General features: G+C 44.8%; 3 protein-coding genes across 3 annotated transcripts; 2 read left to right on the top strand and 1 right to left on the bottom strand.

The window, feature by feature from the left end:
* Positions 1-413: 413 nt before the first annotated feature.
* Positions 414-1204, top strand: triap1 (TP53 regulated inhibitor of apoptosis 1). Its single transcript, XM_087795669.1, has one exon. The coding sequence runs from the start codon at positions 504-506 to the stop codon at positions 726-728; it is 225 nt and encodes a 74-aa protein (XP_087651795.1). The 5' UTR covers positions 414-503; the 3' UTR covers positions 729-1204.
* A 60-nt stretch (positions 1205-1264) lies between these two features.
* On the bottom strand, positions 1265-20516 carry plekhg2 (pleckstrin homology domain containing, family G (with RhoGef domain) member 2). The gene is made up of 29 exons (XM_087794924.1): positions 20400-20516; positions 19768-19936; positions 18271-18402; positions 18163-18211; positions 18003-18098; positions 17593-17742; positions 17450-17520; positions 16574-16675; positions 16404-16501; positions 16246-16337; positions 11776-11836; positions 11293-11743; positions 9413-9513; positions 8848-8914; positions 7544-7590; positions 7130-7280; positions 6891-7022; positions 6650-6832; positions 6490-6582; positions 6338-6424; positions 5748-5778; positions 5593-5670; positions 5414-5515; positions 5325-5341; positions 5148-5252; positions 3711-5034; positions 3373-3541; positions 2943-3251; positions 1265-2858 (listed from the first exon to the last, which is right to left on the bottom strand). The coding sequence occupies exons 1-29, from the start codon at positions 20504-20506 to the stop codon at positions 1451-1453; spliced, it is 5982 nt and encodes a 1993-aa protein (XP_087651050.1). The 5' UTR covers positions 20507-20516; the 3' UTR covers positions 1265-1450.
* A 270-nt stretch (positions 20517-20786) lies between these two features.
* Positions 20787-24028, top strand: unm_sa32065 (un-named sa32065). Its single transcript, XM_087795152.1, has 2 exons — positions 20787-21090; positions 21252-24028. The coding sequence occupies exons 1-2, from the start codon at positions 20859-20861 to the stop codon at positions 22514-22516; spliced, it is 1497 nt and encodes a 498-aa protein (XP_087651278.1). The 5' UTR covers positions 20787-20858; the 3' UTR covers positions 22517-24028.
* The last annotated feature ends 9 nt before the right edge of the window (positions 24029-24037 follow it).

The raw sequence follows: 24037 nt of genomic DNA, 5'->3' as shown, positions 1-24037 counted from the left end.
CTCACGCGAGGGTTTGAAAGAGTATACACTGTTTTCCAATCGTGCAGGATTTCTAGGTTATTTTGATGTACTTGTACATGTTGTCAATATCCTTAATTTCACCCAACTCTGATAAAAGTCTGATGATTTTATATATTTTTTTTGTATTTAAAAAATGTGTTTTGTTTAATGAGAGGAACGTTTACTTGAAAGCTATAAACCGGAAGATTAAAACATTTAGAAAACAACGATTTATCTGTTCGATTGAATTATCAATTTAAAATTAAGTTGTAGCGTTTGACTTTAGGATAATAAACATTTTCAGTATGAGGTGACGCTCATCACTTTTTGTGTCACGTCGCCTTGCCGTGCGGCTGACGTCACTGCCGGGCAATGTTTAGTGCGACACACATTTCCCGGATGTGCCCAAAAAAACAAAACACACACACACAGTTCCGGGATTGATCCAGGCTGGTCGACGAATCTCACGGTCTTGCTTAATTTATTCAGTATATGCTGCTGAAATGAACAGCGTGGGCGAGGCGTGCACGGACCTGAAGCAGGACTATGATCAGTGCTTCAACCGCTGGTTTGCTGAGAAATTCTTAAAGGGAGACAGCAGCGGCGACCCTTGTACCGAGAGCTTCCGGTCCTACCAGCAGTGTGTGCAGAAGGCCATCAAGGACAAGGAGATTCCGGTGGAAGACGTGGACTTCATGGGGCCCAACAAAGAGAAGCCACAGAGTTAGTTTGAGGTTCAAAACAAACTCGTGGGGAAAGGCGAGGCAAGCGGCGGGTTTTTTTTTCTGAAGAGTAATCAGAATTTCCCAAGGACCCGGAACCGATGGAACAATAACGGAAGCGTGTGGCTTTCTGTCCAACTCTGTGGTGGTTCTGCTGAACATGCTTGGTGAAAAGTGGCCATTGTCGAAGCTCACTTGACATGCTTTACCAGGCGCAGGATTTGGAACGCTCAATAAACATGAGGAGGAAACAGAAATGGCTCTGTTTACTACGAAATGACAAGCAAATGTTGACTGCTCTGAACCTGCACCCGCCACCCCTTCTTTGAATTCTGGTGTGAGCCAAGAGACGATATTTAGGAAGAATGGAATAAGAAAACACAAGGATGTGGGAGCGTGATGTCACGCTAAATGTTTGATTGTTGCAAACGAAAACATCTGAATGTATCCTAATAAACAATGCTGTCCAGCTACTACTTTAATTTTGTGTTCATGTGTTGATCTCAAGAGCCTTTCAAAAATGAGTTGTTTAGATCTTAAGAAGAAAACCGTTTATTTCAGCAAATCGTGGATCAATACATTCTAGAAAAATCCCAAATAAATAGATGACACACATTTGCCTCAATGAAAGAAAAAAACGGAACGTTCGACTGAACATTCATTACACTCAAGTCTATTATGTTCACACTGCAAGTATATGACTAAAGTGAAATAAATACAGCAGTCTGTCAGAGCTGAGGGAGTCCACTGCAACCCCTGACCTTCTGCGTGGCTTCTCCTGAGGCTCCTCTGCTGACTTTGTTTATCTGCAGGTTTTGGGAATGACTGAGGTGGGCTGTACTGAAGGAAGTGATGCACCCTCTGCTGGTAATCTGCAAGTTTACAGTGGTGGCATAACTGGCTCTCATGTTTGTTGGCTTACTTAAGGGTGGTTTAGAGGCTGTTAAGGGAGAACTTGAATTTTCAGAGGAGGGGGAGGCACTTGAGTCAGGCGGCCGGATAGCGTCCAGACAGGCTTTGACTGGCAAGGAACTTGGGTTTTTTTCTTGGCAGGATCGCATAACGTAGGGACAGATCACCTGACTGCGACAGTTACCTTCATCTGGTGGCTGTTCTTGGAGTACTGTAGAAGAAAACATTTCTTGGGGTCCTATCCTTGAGTCACTGCCTATGTAGCCCCCAGCGTCCAACTGTATAGTAGGTGATAAGGAGTTGGTACGGTGACAAAATGGGTAGTCGCCTCTTGAGCACGGTCCACCTATTAAAGATTTAAACCCAACCTTGTTCTGGCCCTGCCCCATGGTGGATATTGGGGATGTAGGCTTCTGCAGTACCACAAACTCTCCAGGAGATGGAGGAGACCCAGGTGCAGACAGAGACCTGAATGCAGATGGGGACAAGTGTGAACCACATAATTGTGATTGAGGCTGGGTGGTTAACCTTTTTGGCTGTGGAGCTAGAATATCATCTGCAAGAGGAGGTAGACCAATTTGGCATGGAGACAAGCTCCGGGAACTGGAGCCTGTAATCCCAAGTGGCTCCAGGGTAAGCACATGTGGGTGGTAAGTTCTTGAATTGTGCTCTGGGAGGCATTCAGCCTTGTTGGAGAAGCGAGAATTATTGTTATTAACAGGAGAGCATTTGGACTTCAGAGGAGTGTGCCCTGTAAAAGTGTTCTTAGAAGCAGCACAAGGCAGAGCTACTGGGTAACAGAATGGATCGACTGGGACTTGTCCGCTCGGGTTGGAACAATCCTGCTTCACCTGCAAAATGTGTGCCCTGCCAATGTGGGAATTCTGTGAGTCACTCTTTGAAAGCTGGGTAGGGGGAAGCAGTTCTTGGCAAAGAGAAGGAATATTATGGCCAGAGTTCATTTTGGCAATGCTTTGATTTATGGACTGACTGATGAAGGAAGCAGCTAAAGATCTGGTGAATGTTGAGGGGGTATGTGGCTCTAAGGGTTTAGTAGAAGCATTCATCCTAGTTTGGAAGGCAGAAGGCCGTCTCGAGAAGGAAAGGTCGGACATCGAGGTTGCATGAGATCCCTCGAGGACCCGGCTCTCAAGCTGGCTAGAATCTCTGCAGGAGTATGAGGGAATTTTTGTGGAGAATCCTCGATCTGACTGGTTTGGGTCCCTGCAATTGAATTGAGCAAAATAAATCATTAGCTTCATCTTTAACAAACAGTACATATATATATATGACTTGAATCTAGACTACCTGGAGCCCTGAGGAGCAATGCATTTTTCCCTGGTTTTCCGTGGATCAGGCTTCTGGCTATCCAATGTGTGAAGGTCTAGGGGACTCCTTGTGGCCTCTGTTGAGGTGGGCTTCTCCTTTGTTCTGTAAAGCTCATGGTTAACTAGTCTCAATTCAGTCTGTGTGTGGTTCTGTTTCAAGTCCGTTGATGAAGCAAAAGTCTGAAGATCCCTTTGGTTCTTGTCTGACATAGCACCAGAGGATGGCTTGTGTGTGTGGCAACCTAAGTCCTGCTGTACCCTCTTGAAAGCTGGTTCTCTTGGTTCCTTGCTAAAGGTGACACAAAGAAGAAGTTACAGATGCATATTAAAATAAAGTCCTGGGCAGCCACACTACCTCAGGTCCAGAGACTAACAAAGCATAGTTACCAAGAACCGCTTTGGATTCCTACCTGACGTTGTTCTTCCTCTGAGACCAACTTTGGCTCTGAAGTCTTTGGACATCCGTGGATGATGACTCGGCTTTGATGAGAGTGAGGAAGTCCCTGGGTCTGGAGAGAGTCACTCTCTGCTGCTGCACGTGTTGGACTGAGAGTGGGCTCAGTGACCCCTGCTGGCCATCTAAGGAAGGACAAAACAAATGAGTCAATATATCAGCAGTCTGCTGTCTAATGGTCCAACCAGGTCAACAGGACCTCATTAATGTTCGTCAAAGTCTACGGTAAAGTACACTTTACATCATTAAAATTAAAATAAAGTCCAGTGGGATCTGTTTAACCCTCAGACCCACCTGGAATAGACACATCTTGGTTCAGAGTTAATATTTGCTTCTGGTGCTGATTTTCCAGGTACTGTTTGGTATTGGTCTTGTTTCTCAGGGTTCCTGTTTTTGAAATCAATAAATCAGGGTCTGAGCGTGTCACAGAGCCAGAACTTTGTGCCCCCCTGGATCTCTGGTCCAGCGGGACCTTAAGTGCAGAATTCCTGGTGCTGTACATGCGCGCAAGGGTTTGCACTCGGTTTAGAATTCGCTTCGAGTTCTGGACCAGTGCTGGGTTGCAGTCATCGGCTGTGCTTGACTCAAATAGTCTAATGTCCTCAAGATAGGACCCCAGGTCCTCATGGATGATCCTTGGCTCTATCTTTGCCCGACTAGACCAACCCTCTCTTGTCTCATTCTTATTCGTGTGGGTAGAGTCTGGTCGAGCCCGTCCCTCAACTACAGACTTTATCTCAACACTTGGTGGATCCAGTACCGTCGTCTTGTGATTCTCTGGAACTATTTGTTCTATACTTTCTTTTTTAGAATCAAGGGTTTCGGTGTTTTCTGGTGGTTTCAACGACCCATTCTCTTCACTGAATGTTGGGGCTCCAGGGTTGGAATTAGGGTCAGTTTGTCCAGTAAAGGATGTGGGGTCCATGTCTGCACTTTGTTTATTTGGCCCTGATGTGTTGATTTCTTCTTCACAGTCTGACAATCCAGATGATGTGTTCACTTCTGACTGGACTTGGACTACACTCAAACCCTCATCCTCTCTTGACATCGCAGATGTGACGTGAGTCCCAACTGTTGGGGTCTGGGCCTCGTCCAGTTGGGGGGCAGGTATGGCCAGTTCATGCATGGACTGAAGGGCATTGTTGGAGGTCAGATCGGTGTCGTGACTCTGGTCTTTGGGTAAGGTAGTGGTCGGGCTGACAGTCTCAGAAGGTTCCACCTGTCCCTGACTACCGGACTGTCCTATCACTGGTCCACTTTGATCCTCATTGTTTTCTTGGGTCTGTAGAGTCTCAGGATCCTTTTCCTGCATATCCGGTGTCAAAGAAGGCTCTTGAAGGAAGGTACTGGGATCATGATCTGCAGAAACTGGCTGCAGGAATGTGGTCAAGTCCAGCTCTTGTAAAGGTTTTTGAACCGATTCTAGCTGCTCCTGATGAGAATCAGTGCCTCCATCATCCTGTGTTGCCACTGCAGTAAAGGTCTGGAGGTGTGTTAGCGCAGGCTCCGGAGCAGAGTTGGGTCTCTCTCTGTTTCTGGTCTGCTGGTTGATGATCTCCAGAATCTCCTCTGTGATTGACAGAACCGGTGATGTCACAAAAGTCAAGTCCTCGTCCACCTGCAGACAGAAATAGCATTATTTACATCAGTGTCAGAGTGGCTAAGACACTTGCTTTGGTTTAGATCTTGAATGAAACTGAAATGATTCATGTTTTTGTTATCAGGTCTCACCTGCTCTCCCAACTGGTCGCCAGGTGGCTTAACTGTCACCTGGGGACAGGAAGTGAAGTCATTGTCTGCAGCAGACATCTGAAGATCTGTTTCACTGTTGCTTTGCTGAGGGCCCAGGATCAGAGTTCAGAGGGCACACTTATACCATCAACCTTCAGCTTTGATCGACGAACTCACCTTAAGATCTGCAGGATCTGTTGGGAACATCAATCAAACAGATTCATTAGAGAGGATCAATCATTGGTTGTCAACCATCACGTGCATACCTGACTGTCTCCTGCGGTGTCTGTGGGACAGAGTTCTGTCAAGCAGTGGGTGACGCCCTCTCCGGCCCCGCTCAGGGGTGGACAGCAGCAGGTTCTGGGGTTCTGGAAACACGAAGCAAGTTCAAGACTTTAGTGAGGAGAAGGTCCATTGTGCTGTCACTACACAATCTCTCACTCGCCTGAGTGGCGGCGGTTGCGCAGATATGCTGGACTGTGGTCCGGACGTGGGGATGACTGGTGGTCCAGGTCTAACTGGGCTGTTGGAAGACAGCGAGTGGCGTCAATGATCATTGTGTGTTAATGTGTATTAATGTGCGTATGGCTGTGTACTCACACTCACACTGGCTTCCCAACAATCTTCTCGCCTGCAACAGTGAATGTGCCAAAATTCATCATTCATGACCACAAAACAAAAAAAACTCCCCAGCAGGTGGCACCAAAGGACCTCCTGACTGTACTAGCACTGCATCAGTGCTGCTGACAATACTTCTACCACGACAACTACAAAACTTCTGACAGTGTCATCAGAATATTGAATGGTTGAATATTACATTTCAGATGTTGTACATTTGAAGTTCTTTTTGAAATCCTTTTTTTCTAAGCAACGAATAATTCCTGAAATGTTCCAATTCAATAATTTATACATTGAAAAGGTTCAAATTGTCAGTTTGTTTAATTTAATCATTAATAAAAAAAAGTTTTAATATTTTTAGAATGATTGATTTTTTGCGTTAAATGACTGGCAATAAATTTACTTTTGGATTATTGGAATAATAAGATTAATCTCCATGTGTAAACAAAACAATAAATACAAATAAAATAAAAAATAATAAAAATTATTAAATTTGAAACCATGATGAACCAAGATTCTTAAGGCCCTGATATACTTCAATAGAACAGTATTATTTAGCAGTATTATTATACCTTATGTGGCAGAGACGCTGGATGATTTGCCTCCATCACTTTCTTGAGGAAGTGAACCCACAACCTTTTCTCTTCCTGATTCTTGGTCTGAGAAAGAGTCAAACATGTGGGTCTGGGTCCAGTCTGTGTAATGATTCTGGCTCTGGCCTCACCTGGACCGTGTGCTGATGCTTGAGGATATTCTGGTCCGACACCCGGAAGCTCAGCGGGTCCTTCAGCGTCTCCACCAACGCCAGGTTGCAGCACTGCGGCGGCAACACGGAGCGGAGGTGTCAGAACAAGACCGGTCGCTGGCACTGGGCGGAAACTTACGAAGATGTGCGAGCTGTAGATGAACTGATGAAGCTTCTTCTTGGTGATCAACAGAACCTTCTCGAACAGGAAGAAAACTCGCTCCTTCTTCACCTTCTGCACCCTGAAGCATCCTTCCAGCAGCAGATCCCCGAAACCACACAGATCCGGACCACTCCAGTTCACCAACAGACCTTCAATTTCCTGAGAGGTCAAAGGTCAGTGTCAGGTCATGAGGCCCCAGGCCTGTGTGGACGGGAACCTTCAGTCTGATGGACAGCTCTTGTCTTCTCTTCATGTCGTTGATGTACCAGGCGACCGCTGTCATGGTAACAAGTGCCTCCTCCACCACCTCCACATCAGGGTCGGCGGGGTCCACGTGTCGGCAGAGCTCCTGGGTACACAGCAGAAAAGAGCGGTCTCACTGGCCTGTCAGGTGCTTGATGCAGACACACCCGCGTCACGGTCGCACGACAACACCACACACGGTGTTGGCAGTACCTGCAGCAGCAGGTGGTACTTGAGGATCCGCTGCACCGGCTTCAGCAGGTACGTCTCCACGGGGAGACTCTGGTTTAGACTGGTTTGTGTGTCGTTGAAGAAACGAAATATGATGTCGTTTTGGAGACACAGACGCAGGAGAGACACGCAACTGTGAACACACACAGCAAACATGTAAACATACAAGCATGTGCACAAATACTCAAGCGCACATTCACACTAATATGTTTATGCAAAGACACAATCTGCCTACACACGATGAACACACACATAGACACTACTTGACAATTTGTATTTGTCACATCATACCTTTGCTGCCCCCTACCTCCCGTGTTTGGAACTAAACCACCTGATGCATCCATGACTTTATTGTTGTGTTTGTGTTTAAGTTTGTGTACGTGTTTGTGTACTTACCTGGGATAATTCATACAGTAGAGGGTGTAGATGTCAAAATCTTCACACTGAAAAAGACAAGTGCCTCATTACTCTCGTAATCACGATCAGTTATCATCACCACCATCATCTTCATCACCATCAACTTCATGTTCATCATCATCATCATCATCATCTACATCATCACCATCATCATCTTGATCCCCTCCGTCATCTTCATCACCATCTTTCATGTTCATCATTATCCCCTCCATCATCTTCATCATCATCAACTTAATTTTCATCATTATCAACTACACCATCTTCATCATCATCACCACCATCATCTTCATCACATCATCATCTTCATCATCACCTCCATCATCATCAACTTCATGTTCATCATTATCAACTCCACCATCTTCATCATACCCTCCATCATCTTCATCATCACCATCATCATCTTTATCATCATCAACTCCACCATCTTCATCATACCCACCATCATCTTAATCATCACCACCATCATCATCATCAACTTCATGTTCATCATTATCAACTCCACCATCCTCATCATACCCACCATGATCTTCATCATCATCACCACCATGATCTTCAACATCATCTTCATCATCACCATCATCTTAATCATCACCACCACCAACATCATCATCATCATCAACTTCATGTTCATCATTATCAACTCCACCATCTTCATCATAACCACCATGATCTTCAACATCATCTTTATCATCATCACCACCAACATCATTATCATCATCATCATCGTCATCATCATCAACTTCATGTTCATCATTATCAACTCCACCATCTTCATCATACCCACCATGATCTTCATCATCATCACCACCATGATCTTCAACATCATCTTTATCATCATCATCCCCTCCATCATCACCATCATCATTAACTTTATCCATGTCATCATCTTCTTCATCGTCATCACTACCATCTTCATACAAATCACCATCAACTTCATCATCATCACCTACATCATCGACTTCATCATCACCACCATCAAATAATGAATCATCATAATGGATTTTTTATCATCATCATCATCGACTTTATCCCAATCATCTTCATCATCACAACCTTCATCATCCTCATCAGCTTAATCCCAGTCATTATCATCTTCATTTTCATCCTCTTCATCTTCTCCGCATCACCATCATCATCAGACCCATCAATCACCTTCATCATCATCATTAACTTAATCCCAGTCATCATAATCCTTATCATCATGATCTCCATCATCAGCAGCTTCACACCTACACACAGTTTCAAAACTTCCGTGTTTTCCTCACACACTCGACCAAACTCACTCTTTCTACGAAGCACTCCGCGATGGCGGCGGCTTGATGACTTCTCCTCAAGTCCTGGAGCAGCTCCCTGAAAGAGACCAGATGTTGTTTCCAACAGAAACGTGAGTGCGCCACTAAAACACACAAACAAACACACACACACACACACACACAGTGGAACATAGTTCAAACATGACACAATTGCTGATGTGTGTGTTTCCCCTTTCATGGACATAAGAACAAGGAGACTGTGGAGCAGTCGAAGCAGCCAGAGTTTGATTCCTGTATGACCCAGATAGCAGCTGGAGGGGGAGAGAAGGGGGGAGGGGGGGTCAAATGCTCTCACTTTCTCATACAATATTTCCCATGAGAACTTGGGGCAGGAAGTCTGGATGGAATAAGTGTGTGTGTGTATGTGTGTGTGTGTGAAGTGTGAAAACAGGGAGGCTCGTATAACTTGAATGTTTCACCGTCCTTGTGAGGACATTCCTGCTCGCTGAAGTCATTCTTGACTGTGCAGCAGCTCCGAGCTCACAGGAGACTCACGTCTCTACACACCGACGGACACACGGACACACGGACGGACCTGTTGAACTGGTAGATGTCCTCGATGTTGCAGAACAAAGTGTTGACATCTTCGGAGCTCAGAAGGGAAGGCTTACAGTCCATAATGGGGCCCAGATAGTCCTGAAATGCAAACATAGTGACTTTAACACGCGTGTTGCTGCGTCTCGCGTCACAAAAGGAACCAGGAGTTTGTCACACACACTTTTACTGAGATTGACTTACACACCTTTGTCCTGTCTCGGAATTATTTTCTGTGCCTCTACGGTTTGAAACTATAGAAAATCACATTTTTAAATTTCTATACGTTTATTTGTGTTCACATGGTCCCGCTATGACATGAACTTTGCTTGAACAGCATTTTTTCAGTTGAAAAAAACACCCTTTTCCTATATTTTTGAGACTTCAACTTTAATTTTGTAGCACTTTGGGTTTTTCTTTTGTTTTTTTAAGGCATTTGTTTCCAAACTTCTTGGATTAAAAAAACATTTGGTTTTTTTTTTAGACTTTAGAAAGTAATGGAGGTAGATTTGTTTCTTTATTATTCAATTTGAAAAAGTTGCTTCAATCAAAAAAATAAAGGAAATACTTAAAAACTTTTTTTACTTTGATAAAAAAAAATATTTCAATTGATTGAAGCAACTTATTTTGGGATACACAGGATATAGCCCTGCCACAAAAAAACATAACTTCAATCAAAGAAAACAGTTTAAAAAGATTTTTTTGATTAAAGTTACATCGTTTTTTCATTGAACATATATTTTTTGATTGAAGTCACTTTTTATATTTATTTTAAAAAAAAGTATTTGAGGTAACCTTAATTTATAAAAGCAACGTTTTTATTAAAAACTTTTTTTTTTATTGATGTAACTTTTGTGTGATGTCATCACTTCCCCGATGGCTCCCCTTCACCTCTTTGTTTCCCACAAAATGTCGTTATCTCTGTAAAGATATGAGTCACACTCTAATTACATTTCAAATCAACATTTTTTTTTTCCCAGGCCTGTAACTTTTGAAAATAAGATCCTTGTAATTTCGGTAACATTTCTCTGTGCTCAAATGGTCTGCTGTGACATGAACTTAACTTAATTTCTTATTTTCATTGTTAGAGATGTTTATTTGTTTTTCAGTGTCCTTTTCCCCAGATTTCTGAGACCTTAACTTTGATTTTGTTGCTTTTCTCTATGACTTTTAGAGCCTTTAATTTTTAGGAAATCCTTTCAAATCTTTTGGATTCACAAACATTTAAGTTTATTTTTAAACATTTAAGACCTCAGAAAGTCACACACATTTCGTTTATATAGGCACATACATTTCTGGGCCCTTTTTCAAAAACATTTGATAGAAACATTGTCTTTTTGACTCCTTCAAGAAACATCTTAAGACGTTTTTATTTGTTCAGGCTTTTCCTTGATTTTCTGGAACTCCTGTTGTGTTATCAGTTTTATCTTGATCTTTAAAGTATATACTTTATTGAATATTGTTTTGCTTGTTTAAGCGCTTTGTGACCCTGGTCTGGAAAAGCGATATATAAATAAAAATGACTAACTTACTTACTTACTTACCCCTGACTACTTTGGACTGGAACGTTGATTTTTCTTTTGCGGCATTTTTTTTCCTTCATTTTTTGAGACTTTAAATTTTAAGAATCGTTTTTAATCTTTTTAGATTAAAAGCAAAAATCTTTTTTTTTCCCCAGGTGTTTTCGACTCTAGATAATGACTATTAAAAATCACTTTAGAATCACATTATTTTAATTTTAATTAACTTTTTTGGGCATTTCCTACTAAATGTTTAGATGAAAAATGATACATTTTTCCATATTTCTGAGACATTTTCAAAATGTTGGTTATGATAACGTTGCCAGTGACCACGGGGGGCTTCTGGCGGAACATCTCCCACCTCCACGATGCTCTTCAGGTCTCGAACGTACGCCTCCTCCGTCTCCACGATCTCCAGCATGACTCGCTCCAGGCGCGTCAGCTGACGCGTGGACGTCGGCTCGGGTTCTCTGGTCACCAGAGGCCTAAGGTCCAGACTGATGTCGGAGCCGTTCCTCTTCTGCATGGACGACGACGACGATGATGATGATGTAGATTCATTGAAGGGCAGCTCAGTGACGTATGGCAGTGAAGAAGAAGAGGAGGAGGACGAAGAGGAGGAGTGCGAGGCTTCTTGCAGGGACACGGAGGAGGTGGAGGAGGAGAGGGAGGTGGGATGGTCGCCGTCGGAGGACACGGTGTTGACGGAGGTGCAGGAGGAGAAACCGCCTCCTTCACCTGATGACATCATCTTTTCACTCGGCCATGTGTCTGTGACAAAAAAGAAACTGTCGGCATGAGACGCACACAACCTGATGAATCCCCGAATTGTTTTGGGTTCCACTCACCAGTGTTGATCAGTGACCTTTGGCTTCCTTGCTGTGACCCCTCGGGCATGATGTGATGACATCACACAAAGGTGAAGCCCTGTTGAAAGAGAAAGATTTAGTGTGTGTGTGTGTGTGTGTGTGTGTGTTTTCTGCCTTTGAACCAGCTGTTCCGAAAATTTTAACTATTTACAAGCGACAACTTCCTGACATGTTGCCTTTTCTTTAAAAAAAAAACGCTGTTTGCTGTCAATGAACAACTGTCGGGAATCAAAGAGTCTTTCACTCACGGTCTCGAACAAAAATAGTTTGTTTCAGCACAAAAGCCCGTAAAAACATTTTGGGTTTTGTTTACATCTCCATGACGACACATTACAACCACAAATATTCCTCCTTCCTGTCTGCCAGAGTATGTGTGTGTGTGTGTGTGGCCCCTAAATTATGTTTGACTGTTACACACAAGCACAATAGAGGGTTGTGTTGTTTCTTCCGAGTCAACACATACACACAAACACTCGCTCGCACAGGTGCGCACACAAGCAAAAAAAAAAACATACTTTCATGGTATCGTGTGATGAGAAGGTTGCTGGTTTGATTCCTACAGTGATAGTACTCAGGACAGTGAACCTGGAGCTGCCGCAGCCCTCGAGCAAACAAACACATTTGCTGGCTGCGTCTGAATTGTTGCTTGAAGACAAAAGTGTTGCACTACACTGTGAGGAGACAGAACCACACTTTGTCCTCATGTCTCCCATTCTCATCATATCTGTCTTCATCATGTCTCACATCCTCATCATCATCATGTCTCACATCTTCATCATGTCTCATCCTCTCATCGTCATCATGTCTCATCCTCTCATCGTCGTCATGTCTCACATCCTCATCATAACGGCCACATCCTCATCATGTCTCATCGTCATCATGTCTCACATCCTCATCATGTCTCATCTCCTCATCATATCTCTCGTCATCATGTCTCACATCCTCATCATGTCTCATCCTCTCATCATGTCTCATCTTCTCATCATGTCTCATCTCCTCATCATGTCTCATCTTCTCATCATGTCTCATCTCCTCATCACGTCTCATCTCCTCATCATGTCTCATCTTCTCATCATGTCTCATCTCCTCATCATGTCTCATCTCCTCATCATGTCTCACATCCTCATCATGTCTCATCTCCTCATCATGTCTCATCTCCTCATCATGTCTCATCTTCTCATCATGTCTCATCTTCTCATCATGTCTCATCTCCTCATCATGTCTCATCTTCTCATCATGTCTCATCTTCTTATCATGTCTCATCTTCTCATCATGTCTCATCTCCTCATCATGTCTCATCTCCTCATCATATCTCTCGTCATCATGTCTCACATCCTCATTATGTCTCATCTCCTCATCATATCTCTCGTCATCATGTCTCACATCCTCATCATGTCTCATCTCCTCATCATATCTCTCGTCATCATGTCTCACATCCTCATCATGTCTCATCTCCTCATCATGTCTCATCTTCTCATCATGTCTCATCTTCTCATCATGTCTCATCTCCTCATCATGTCTCATCTTCTCATCATGTCTCATCTTCTCATCATGTCTCATCTCCTCATCATGTCTCATCTCCTCATCATGTCTCATCTTCTCATCATGTCTCATCTCCTCATCATGTCTCATCTCCTCATCATGTCTCATCTTCTCATCATGTCTCATCTTCTCATCATGTCTCATCTCCTCATCATATCTCTCGTCATCATGTCTCACATCCTCATCATGTCTCATCTCCTCATCATGTCTCATCTTCTCATCATGTCTCATCTTCTCATCATGTCTCATCTTCTCATCATGTCTCATCTTCTCATCATGTCTCATCTCCTCATCATGTCTCATCTTCTCATCATGTCTCATCTCCTCATCATGTCTCATCTCCTCATCATGTCTCATCTCCTCATCATGTCTCATCTCCTCATCATGTCTCATCTTCTCATCATGTCTCATCTCCTCATCATATCTCTCGTCATCATGTCTCACATCCTCATCATGTCTCATCTCCTCATCATGTCTCATCTTCTCATCATGTCCCACATTTTGGATCATCATATCGTAATTATTTTTTCGGGACTCATCTCCTCATCATGTCTCACACCCTCCTCATCATGTCTCACATTCTCATTACCTTGTCTGTCTTTCTCATCATCATGTCTCACATTCTAATCATCATGTCTCACCTCCTCATCATCATGTCTCACCTCCTCATCATCATGTCTCACATCCTCATCATCATGTCTCACATCCTCATCATCATGTCTCACATCCTCATCATCATGTCTCACATCCTCATCATCATGTCTCACATCCCCATCACCATGTCTCACATTCTCATCATCATGTCTCACATCCTCATCATCATATCTCACATCCCCATCACCATGTCTCACATCCTCATCATCATGTCTCACATCCTCATCATCATATCTCACATCCCCATCACCATGTCTCACATCCTCATCATCATGTCTCACATCCCCATCACCATGTCTCACATTCTCATCATCATGTCTCACATCCTCATCATCATATCTCACATCCCCATCACCATGTCTCACATCCTCATCATCATGTCTCACATCCCCATCATCATGTCTCACATCCTCATCATCATGTCTCACATCCCCATCATCATGTCTCATATCCTCATCATCATGTATCACATCCCCATCATCATGTCTCACATCCCCATCATCATGTCTCACATCCCCATCATCATGTCTCACATACTCATCATCATATCTCATATCCTCATCATCATGTCTCACATCCCCATCATCATATCTCACATCCTCATCATCATGTCTCACATCCTCATCATCATGTCTCACATCCTCATCATCATGTCTCACATCCCCATCATCATGTCTCACATCCTCATCATCATGTCTCACATCCCCATCATCATGTCTCACATTCTCATCATCATGTCTCACATTCTCATCATCATATCTCACATCCTCATCATCATGTCTCACATCCTCATCATCATGTCTCACATCCTCATCATCATGTCTCACATCCCCATCATCATGTCTCACATTCTCATCATCATGTCTCACATCCCCATCATCATGTCTCACATTCTCATCATCATGTCTCACATTCTCATCATCATGTCTCACATCCCCATCATCATGTCTCACATCCCCATCATCATGTCTCACATTCTCATCATCATGTCTCACATTCTCATCATCATGTCTCACATCCTCATCATCATGTCTCACATCCCCATCATCATGTCTCACATCCCCATCATCATGTCTCACATTCTCATCATCATGTCTCACATCCTCATCATCATGTCTCACATCGCCATCATCATGTCTCACATTCTCATCATCATGTCTGACCTTCTTATCATCATGTCTGACCTTCTTATCATCATGTCTCATCTTTATTAAAACATTTGGATTCGGGGTGTCCCTCCTTGGAAAATTTGAGGTCATAGGAGGGACACTGCCCGGAGGGGGGCCAATGGACGATAGAGAGCGTGCGCGTGTACCTTAATTGACCGTGGAACGTCCACCTCGTTCTCCTTGAAGCACCTTGAAGTCCTTTCTTCAGCTGCTGCTCAGTCGACGTCCCGCTCCGCGAAAGTTTCTCTCCAAGTTGAACATCAGCTGATCTCCGCGTCACCAAGAAGTCGAAGAAAGGAAAAGACGAACGCCAGCACGGAGGAGAGACCCGCCTCTGCTGGAGGAGGAGGGGGAACAAGAGGGGCGAAAGGGGGGCGTCGAAGGAGATCCTGGAGCTGAACAGGGACTAGGAGAAACATCTGGCTGGACTGACGCGTGTGAGAAGTTGAAGGAACGACAGCGTGAAGGGACACATGGACAGAACCTTCAGAACTTATTCAACGTTATCCAACTCTCCTGGTCATGCAACGACCAGTCAAATGTCTAGTGTCACGTGTCGAGCAACAGATGCACGGTGGCGAGCGCGTGCGCGAGAGTTCTTCTGTTACAGCTGGCATTCTTGAACATGCCCGCGCAGACTCCGTAAATGGTGCTTCGGTATGTCAGGCTCGGTCTCTGGTTCCTGTGCCCGGCATCAGGTGTCATTAAAATGACTTGTCAAAAAGAAACAAGACACACTAAGAAATAAAAGACTTAAATTGATATAAAAGTTTTCAGAACATTTTCCTGCCAACGGTCTGATGTAAAAGTCTTTAGCTGCAACACTTTAGAGACTGTAAATGGGTCGTCATGGCAACAGAAATCAGTAATGACTAGGTCCAGGTAAGAGGAACCAAACGTTTGAAGCGCAACATATAATCTGTTGCATCCAGATTACAGTGTGTGTGTGCGTGTGTGAGAGAAGCTTCCAGAACAAGCAGAAACTTAGACTCGTTTTTATTGAAACACTCGACAACATCAAAAAGGTCTTTGTACACTCAAAAGAGGTCCAGACACTGAACCGGCTCTTCTGGTGTCAACCGCTGCCCCCGCCTCTTCTGATCTGGTGCCACAGTTTGACGTAATGCTCTCGGTTCTTCCAGATGAGCTCGGACCCCATCAGGACGTACCAGCTGGAGGACGACAGCCAGACTGATGACACATTTCTTTGGTCATATTCTTGCAGAGTCATGACTTACATTCCAAATGCGGCGCCTCCTAGATGAGCAGCGTGATCAAGGAGTCTCCATCCTAGAGCCAAGCCTGCGGCATCGATAGCAACGAGGGCCTTCACAGCCTTTACACAAGGAGTTGACACAGACATGGTGAGACAGATTTGGCGGAAGGAGGACAGAAACGATCGTCTTACGGTTCCGGCTGTGAACTGGAACATCGGCAAGAAGATGATCCCCACTTTACTATCGGGAACTCTGGTGCCGAACGCAGCAAACACAGCTATGATGGCGCCGGACTGAAAACACACACAACATCTACATCAGGGGACTCATCTAGCAGGGGAAACACCAGAGGTCATTTCTTGTGGGCCACAGGCTGGACGGGCTTTTAAGCAGTTTTTTTTTTTTTAACATCTTTGACAAATTTGATTTATATTTTGTCGTTTAATGCGTCATTCATTTTTGTCTGGTTTCACTATGAAGTTAGGCCATTGTTGCCCAATTGTATGCGATATTCTATTTTAGTAATGTGTTCCATTTTAACTAGACAATTGAACAAAACTGGAGTCCCTTGATATTGCTGCACTTGGAAAATAAATGGGGGGGCCCAGAATATATAACACGGGCTGCAAAATGGCCCACAGGTAAGTAAGTAAGTCATTTTTATTTGTATAGCGCTTTTCCAGACCAGGGTCACAAAGCGCTTAAACAATCCAAACAATATTCAATAAAGTATACACTTTAAAGATCAAGATAAAACTGATAACACAACAGGAGTTCCAGAAAATCAAGGAAAAGCCTGAACAAATAAAGACGTCTTAAGATGTTTCTTGAAGGAGTCAGTAGATCCATCAAGCACAAAGGGAGAGGAAGATTGTTCCAAAACTTAGGATCAACACCCTTAGGATTTCTCTCCTCTGGTCCTGAACCGTGTTCAGGAACCATCAGTAGTCTGATCTACAGACCTCAGAGCCCGAGCTGGGGTGTAAGGCTGGATCAAGGAGTGGTCGCAAGTTTAAGTCCCCAGATGTACAGTGTTAACATCAGATATTTCTGACATTCCCACTCACCGCACCCAGAGATGGGCCGAAGCGTCCGGTCGCCATTTTGCCAACGTAGCTGATGAAGCTGGAGAACACACCTGAGAGACAGTGATCGGCTGCAGTGAGTGTGTTTGTGATTCATGTTAAGAGTCTGCGTGTGTGTGCGTCACCTGAAGACAGGTAAAAAGCCATGAACTGTTCTGGGCCCAGCATGCCGACGATGGGGCTGGAGAAGCTCCACAGGGCAAACATGTTGACGCTGAGGTGCAAGAAGGAATGGTGGCTGAAGGTGGAGAGCAGCATTGGGAGGCATAGCGTCTCTGTGGAGAAGACGTTCCATTGCGAGGCTTTTCTTTTATATAGTTTTATTTTAAGTTGTTAAGTGTCTTTAGATAACTTTGTGATGAGTTGACGTTACAAAAAAATTGAACTAAACAGCACCAGATATGTGGTGAAACGCTAGTCAACAGCACCCTCTAGTGGTGGGAGGTGGAGTCGCTCCACCGCAAAACCTGAACATGACGTCTGGTCAGGCAACATCTTCCTGCATGAAACTGAAAAAGTTCTCTCATCCACTCACTGGAGGCTGGGTCTGAGGTGAAGTACTTGAAAAGGAAACGATGCAGCAACGGAACCCTCCAGCAGCAGAACACGGCAACATTCAGGGCGATGATTCCTGTGGCAGGTGAACAGTTGCAGTGGAGAAACACCAGACATCACAAGAAAGCCTCCCAACTCACCCGCGACGGACCGCTGACCCGGACTCAGACTATTCCACAACAGGTTGACCTGAAACCGTCAATCAAATCTCACTGAAGAGAGAGTGGTGACATAAAGGGCCACCTTACCTGGTTGCGAAAATCAGATCGTTTCTGAGGTTTTTGCGACCCCACAAAACTGACTGTCGAGTAGTTCTGGATCATACTCCTTACATGCTCATACTGCAAAATAGCCGCCGTTCCAAAAGAGCAGCCTGTGAACTGAAAAGGGGTTCAGTTGAGTCGACAATCAAAAAATAGAAGCATCGACAACATGTCACTATGGGGTGTGTATTGGTAAGAACTATGCGTCACGATGCAGGAGCAACGATACGATAAATCCCGATACTGTAGGAACAAGGGTTTATTTGTAGTATTGTCGAGTACTTGACTTTGGTGTTGCAGAATTTATAGAACACGTGACTCTTGATGAAGTCTTTGTGGACTGGAGTGAGAGGAACCACTTGCAGCTGAACACCTCAAAGACCAAGGAGCTGGTCTGGGACTTCGGGAGGTCCAGGACAAAGCCATGTCCACATTAAATTGTACAATTCTGAGTTCGGGGGCAGGAGTGGAGCGAAAGTATCTTGACATTCTGTTCTATTATTGTTAGTCTTTGATCTATGTTCTTTAACTTAATTTATCTTTAGACTTAGATTGTATCATCTTGTTCTTTCTCTTTATTTCTCTTTGTTCTTATTTTATTTTGATTATTTTTTATGAAAAATTGCTGTATTTGCTGTGGATAATTTGAAAAAAAACAATTTCCCGAAGGAGACCTCCTGAGGTATCAATAAAGTTCTACCTTACCCTGACCTTGTCAAGTACTTGACTTTGGTGTTCCAGAATTCACGCGACTCTTGACGAAGTCGTCACTGTTTTTTGTTTTGTTTTTTAAAATAAAATATGTCCAAACATCAGCTTTTAAATGTTCTGAAAGTTGACTGTATCCTCTTGTCCTTAGTCATCACCAGGATCTTGCAGGATTTCATTTTTCCTTCAGCCGTAATCACTGTTGCCATATAGCAGCCAAAAGTAAAAATGCAACACACAAAATTAAACAAACTGTGAACATTTGCACATTAGTTGTAAATGAAATCAAAAATAGCCTACATTTATATAAAAAGATGTGGAAATACAAACCATAAAATAAGGTAAGTAAGGTAGAACTTTATTGAAATTGTTTTTTTCCAATAGCCACAGCAAATACAGCAATGTTTCATAAAAAATAAATCAAAATAAAATAAGAACCATCATAAAAATAACTATAATAATAATAATAATAATAATAACAATAATAATAATAACAATAACAATTATTAATAATTAATCATAATAAGAAAATAACTATCATAAAGAAAAACATGTTAGTTGATTTAATAACGATACAGTGCTTTTTGAATATCAATGCAGTTTTGTGGAAAACATAATATTGCAATATTTAAATGCATCGATATTTTCTTACGCCCACTACATGTCACAACTTTGTGTTCAACTCCATTAGATAGATAGATAGATACTTTATTCATCTCACAAAGAAATTCACGTTAGGGAAATTCATTAGGGTGAACAGTTTGCTTTACTCACTCCTATCGTGAAGAGCAGAGGCCGGACCAGTCGTCCTGGAGACGGTCGGCTCCGTGGGCCGGGCCCGAGATTCGGTCCGGGGGCATTTTGCAGCTGCACCTTGGAGTCAGGATTCTTCTTGTATATGTTTTTGTTTTCACGTAACTGCTGGAAGGCGACTCTCCACCTGCTGGAGATGGAGATAAATGCAGCATTCATATCACCATCAGGTGCATCACAAATAAGTCGTACACTCCATCTAGATAGTGTATCGGAACCACTCAGGCCCAGGTCCTGAGTGACACTCCTGACACCTTCGTGACACCTTCGTGACACCTTCGTGACACCTTCGTGACACCTTCGTGACACCTTCGTGACACCTTCGTGAGCAACAGTCCCCCTCAGACTGCACTCTCTTCTTCACCTCCCTCACCCTTCTGTCCTGACCTTCAGCCTCAATGTCTGCTGTGGTGAAAGGAGAGATGAAGAAGTCCTGCACCGATTGAGGCTCGGTTCGGGTCCAGTTCTATAATCGACAATCTCATTGTCGACTTCTGACCCGATCACATGGATAGACACACACACACCCACAAAAGTACGCAATAAACACGCGTGTCTGTGCAAAAGAACTAGCGGAACCCGGGAAAACCCACCTCGCCGTCTGTCCTGTCGTGGTGGCAGAAGTTCCGGAGCTCCATGAGCTCAGCGAGACCGCTCTGGTGCCAAGTCTGGACTGGAGAAAAAGATTTCTCCACGCCATGTTTGTGGCAGAAGATCTGCGCCAATGAAGAAGAAGTCGCCTGGAGCCACAGCGCCCCCTGTTGTAGGACATACGAAAACATGCCCTGGGCGACAAAAGGGATGCTTTTTGACGCGGACACCTGATTTTATTTATTAAATTAAAAATCTTTTTTCGGATATCAACAACAACAACAACAACAAGTGTATTTAAAAATACTTTTTAATACAAGTACTTTTATTTTGAAGGTTTAAAACAAATGATACGTTGTCGGTGTTTCCGGTGGTTGTGTCGGTGAGGTTTGGCTCGGTTGCGCTCGGCTCTGGTCCGGTACCGTGGTAGCTGCAGACTCGAGTGTGACTGCGGGGGAAGGATGGCGGCCCCAGCCCTGCACAGCCGGGCGGGTTCGGAGGGCAACAGTCCCACCGCCGCCGCCGGCAGGCTGCCACACAGTACCGGGCCCGAACTCGATTTCAGATCGGGGGCCCGGATGGACGACCTGAACCGGCTCATCCAGGAGTTCAATAAACACGAGCAGCGGGAGTACGACGACCAGAGAGCCCTGGAGATCCACACCGCGAAGGACTTCATCTTCTCCATGCTGGGTGAGCCACGCACGCGCCTGCATCTCCATCCATCACACACACAATAACACACACACACACCCAAAAGCGTCGATACACACGAATACATGTTTGGGTCAGTGACACCCAAAACCCACCCTCTCTCTCTCGTGTTCTAACGTGGACCTGGTCTTGTCTCTCAGGGATGGTCCAGAAACTGGACCAGAAGCTGCCGGTGGCCAACGAGTACCTGCTGCTGTCGGGAGGCGTCCGGGAAGGTGTGGTGGACATGGACCTGGACGAGCTGAGCCTCTACGCCCGCGGCACGGACTACGACATGGACTTCACGCTGCTGGTACCCGCTCTGAAGCTCCACGACCGGAACCAGCCGGTGACCTTGGACATGCGTCACTCGGCCCTGGGCCACTCGTGGCTCAGCCTCCGTCTCTTCGACGAGGGGACCATCAACAAGTGGAAGGACTGCTGCACCCAAGTGGACCACGTCAGCGGCAACACCAACTACTTCTTTTCCCCCACGCTCGTGGCCGACTGGTTCTACCAGTCCATCTCGCTGGTACTCCTGGAGGTCCAAAAGAAGCCTCAACGAGGGATCCCGAGGGTGGAGAAGGTGGAGAGGAATGGAACCGTCATCTCTGTGATCCTGGGCGTGGGTAGCAGCCGGATGCTGTATGACATTGTGCCAGTGGTCTCCTTCAAAGGCTGGCCGGCGGTGGCCCAGAGCTGGTTGATGGAGAACCACTTCTGGGACGGCAAGATCACGGAGGAGGAGGTGATCAGCGGGTTCTACCTGGTCCCTGCCTGTTCCTTCAAAGGTCACAAGGAGAACGAGTGGAGGTTGTCGTTCGCCAGGAGCGAAGTCCAGCTGAAGAAGTGCATCTCGTCGTCGTTGATGCAGGCGTACCAGGCATGCAAGGCCATCATCATCAAGCTGCTGTCCCGACCCAAAGCCATCAGCCCGTACCACCTGCGCAGCATCATGCTCTGGGCCTGCGACCGCCTTCCCGCCAACTACCTGTCGCAGGAAGACGGTTCGGCCCAGTTTCTGCTGGGACTCGTGGACGACCTGCAGCACTGCCTCGTGAACAAGACGTGTCCGAACTACTTCATCCCTCAGTGCAACATGCTGGAGCACCTGAGCGACGAGACGGCCATGCTGCACGCCCGCAAGCTGTCGTCGGTGCGGTCCGACCCGGCGGAGCACCTGCGCACCACCATCGAGCAGGCCAAGGCGGCCAACAGACTGACGGTGGACCTTCAATGGCGAGGAAGCTCCAGCAACCTGCCCTCGCCGCAGTCGGACGCCGGAGGGGAGACCCAACCGGACGACCGTCTGGCCAAGAAGCTGCAGCAGCTGGTCACGGAAAACCCAGGGAAGTCCATTTCCGTGTTCATCAACCCGGACGACGTGACGCGGCCACACTTTCGCATCGACGACAAGTTCTTCTGAATGTAGCACCCGATCTCCCGCCACCTTAGTCCGTGTCACTCCGGGTCCTCCTACCGCCAGAGGCGCTGTCGGAGGAAAACCCTCTGACGAGGCAAGACTCGGTAGTGTCGTCGCACTACTGGAGAGGACACGTCGGCGAAACCTACCGCGCCTCCAGATGCTCCACGAAGGTCACGTTTATGTTGCTTCGACCGTGTGACATCTTTGTTGTCATATGACCGTCATTGTTTCACCCGTTTTGTGACTCAACGATCCCCAGTCTCACCAGCGACTGCAGAGAAGTTTTTAAGTGCAATTAGCAAATACACATGTGTGTGTGTACATATATTTAACACAGACGCACATATTAGTTCACACTAACAAGTGTAGAAAAACACTGGAATGAACACATTTTCTAAATACACACACACACACCTTCATAAGGACACACACCTTCATAAGGACACAAACTTGCATAAGGGTAGGTATATACACCTTCATAGGGACACGCACTTTCATAACAACACAAACATCTTCATACACACAATCGTAAAGGAGACAGACTTCCATATGAACACACACCTTCATGAGGACACATACACCTTCATAACAAGACACACAATCGTAAAGATTCACCTTCATAAGAACACAGACTTTCATGAGGGGACACACACTATCGTAAGGACACACACAACGTTATAACAACGTTTTCAAAAGGACACACAGCTTCATAACAACACACAAAATCACAGGGACACACTTTCATAAGAACACAGACTATCATGAGGGGACGCACACTATCGTAAGGACACACAAAAAGTTTATAACAACACACCTTCATAACAACACACATCTTCATACACACAATCATAAAGGAAACACACTTCCAAATAAAGATACACCTTCATAACAACACACAGTCACAAGGACTCACTTTCATAAGAACACAGACTTTCATGAGGGGACACACACTATCATAAGGACAAACACAACCTTTATAACGACACACGTTTTAAAAAAGGACACAAAGCTTCATAACAACACACATCTTCACAACAACATACACAATCACAGGGACACACTTTCGTAAGAACACAGACTTTCATGAGGGGACACACACCATCGTAAGGATACACACAAAGTTTATAACGACACAGGCTTTCAAAAGGACACACCTTCATAACAACACACACTTTCGTCAGGACATACACGCCTTCACAACAACGTGCACCTTCATAACAACACACACAATCACAAGGACTCATTTTCATAAGAACACACTCTTTCATGAGGGGACACACTATCATAAGGACACACACACACTTTCACAACATCACACACCTTCATAAGGTTCCTCACACCTTCATCACAACACACACCTTCATAAGGACACACACTTTGTGGTGGATATCAATGTGTTGCTGTTGGTGAACTTTTACCTTTTGCTGCTGTTTCTTGAACACTCCAGTGGGCGGAGCTTCCACTGTTTGCTCCTTCTCACGTTTCACTGAATAAAAATCTGTTTTTCCTCTTCGTTGAAGT

The sequence above is a fragment of the Callionymus lyra genome, chromosome 7 (assembly GCF_982586985.1).
Source record: "Callionymus lyra chromosome 7, fCalLyr1.hap1.1, whole genome shotgun sequence".
NCBI classification, from domain to species: domain Eukaryota; kingdom Metazoa; phylum Chordata; class Actinopteri; order Syngnathiformes; family Callionymidae; genus Callionymus; species Callionymus lyra.
The sequence above is the reverse complement of the archived record's forward strand: the minus strand, read 5'-3'. Positions and strand labels throughout refer to the sequence as shown.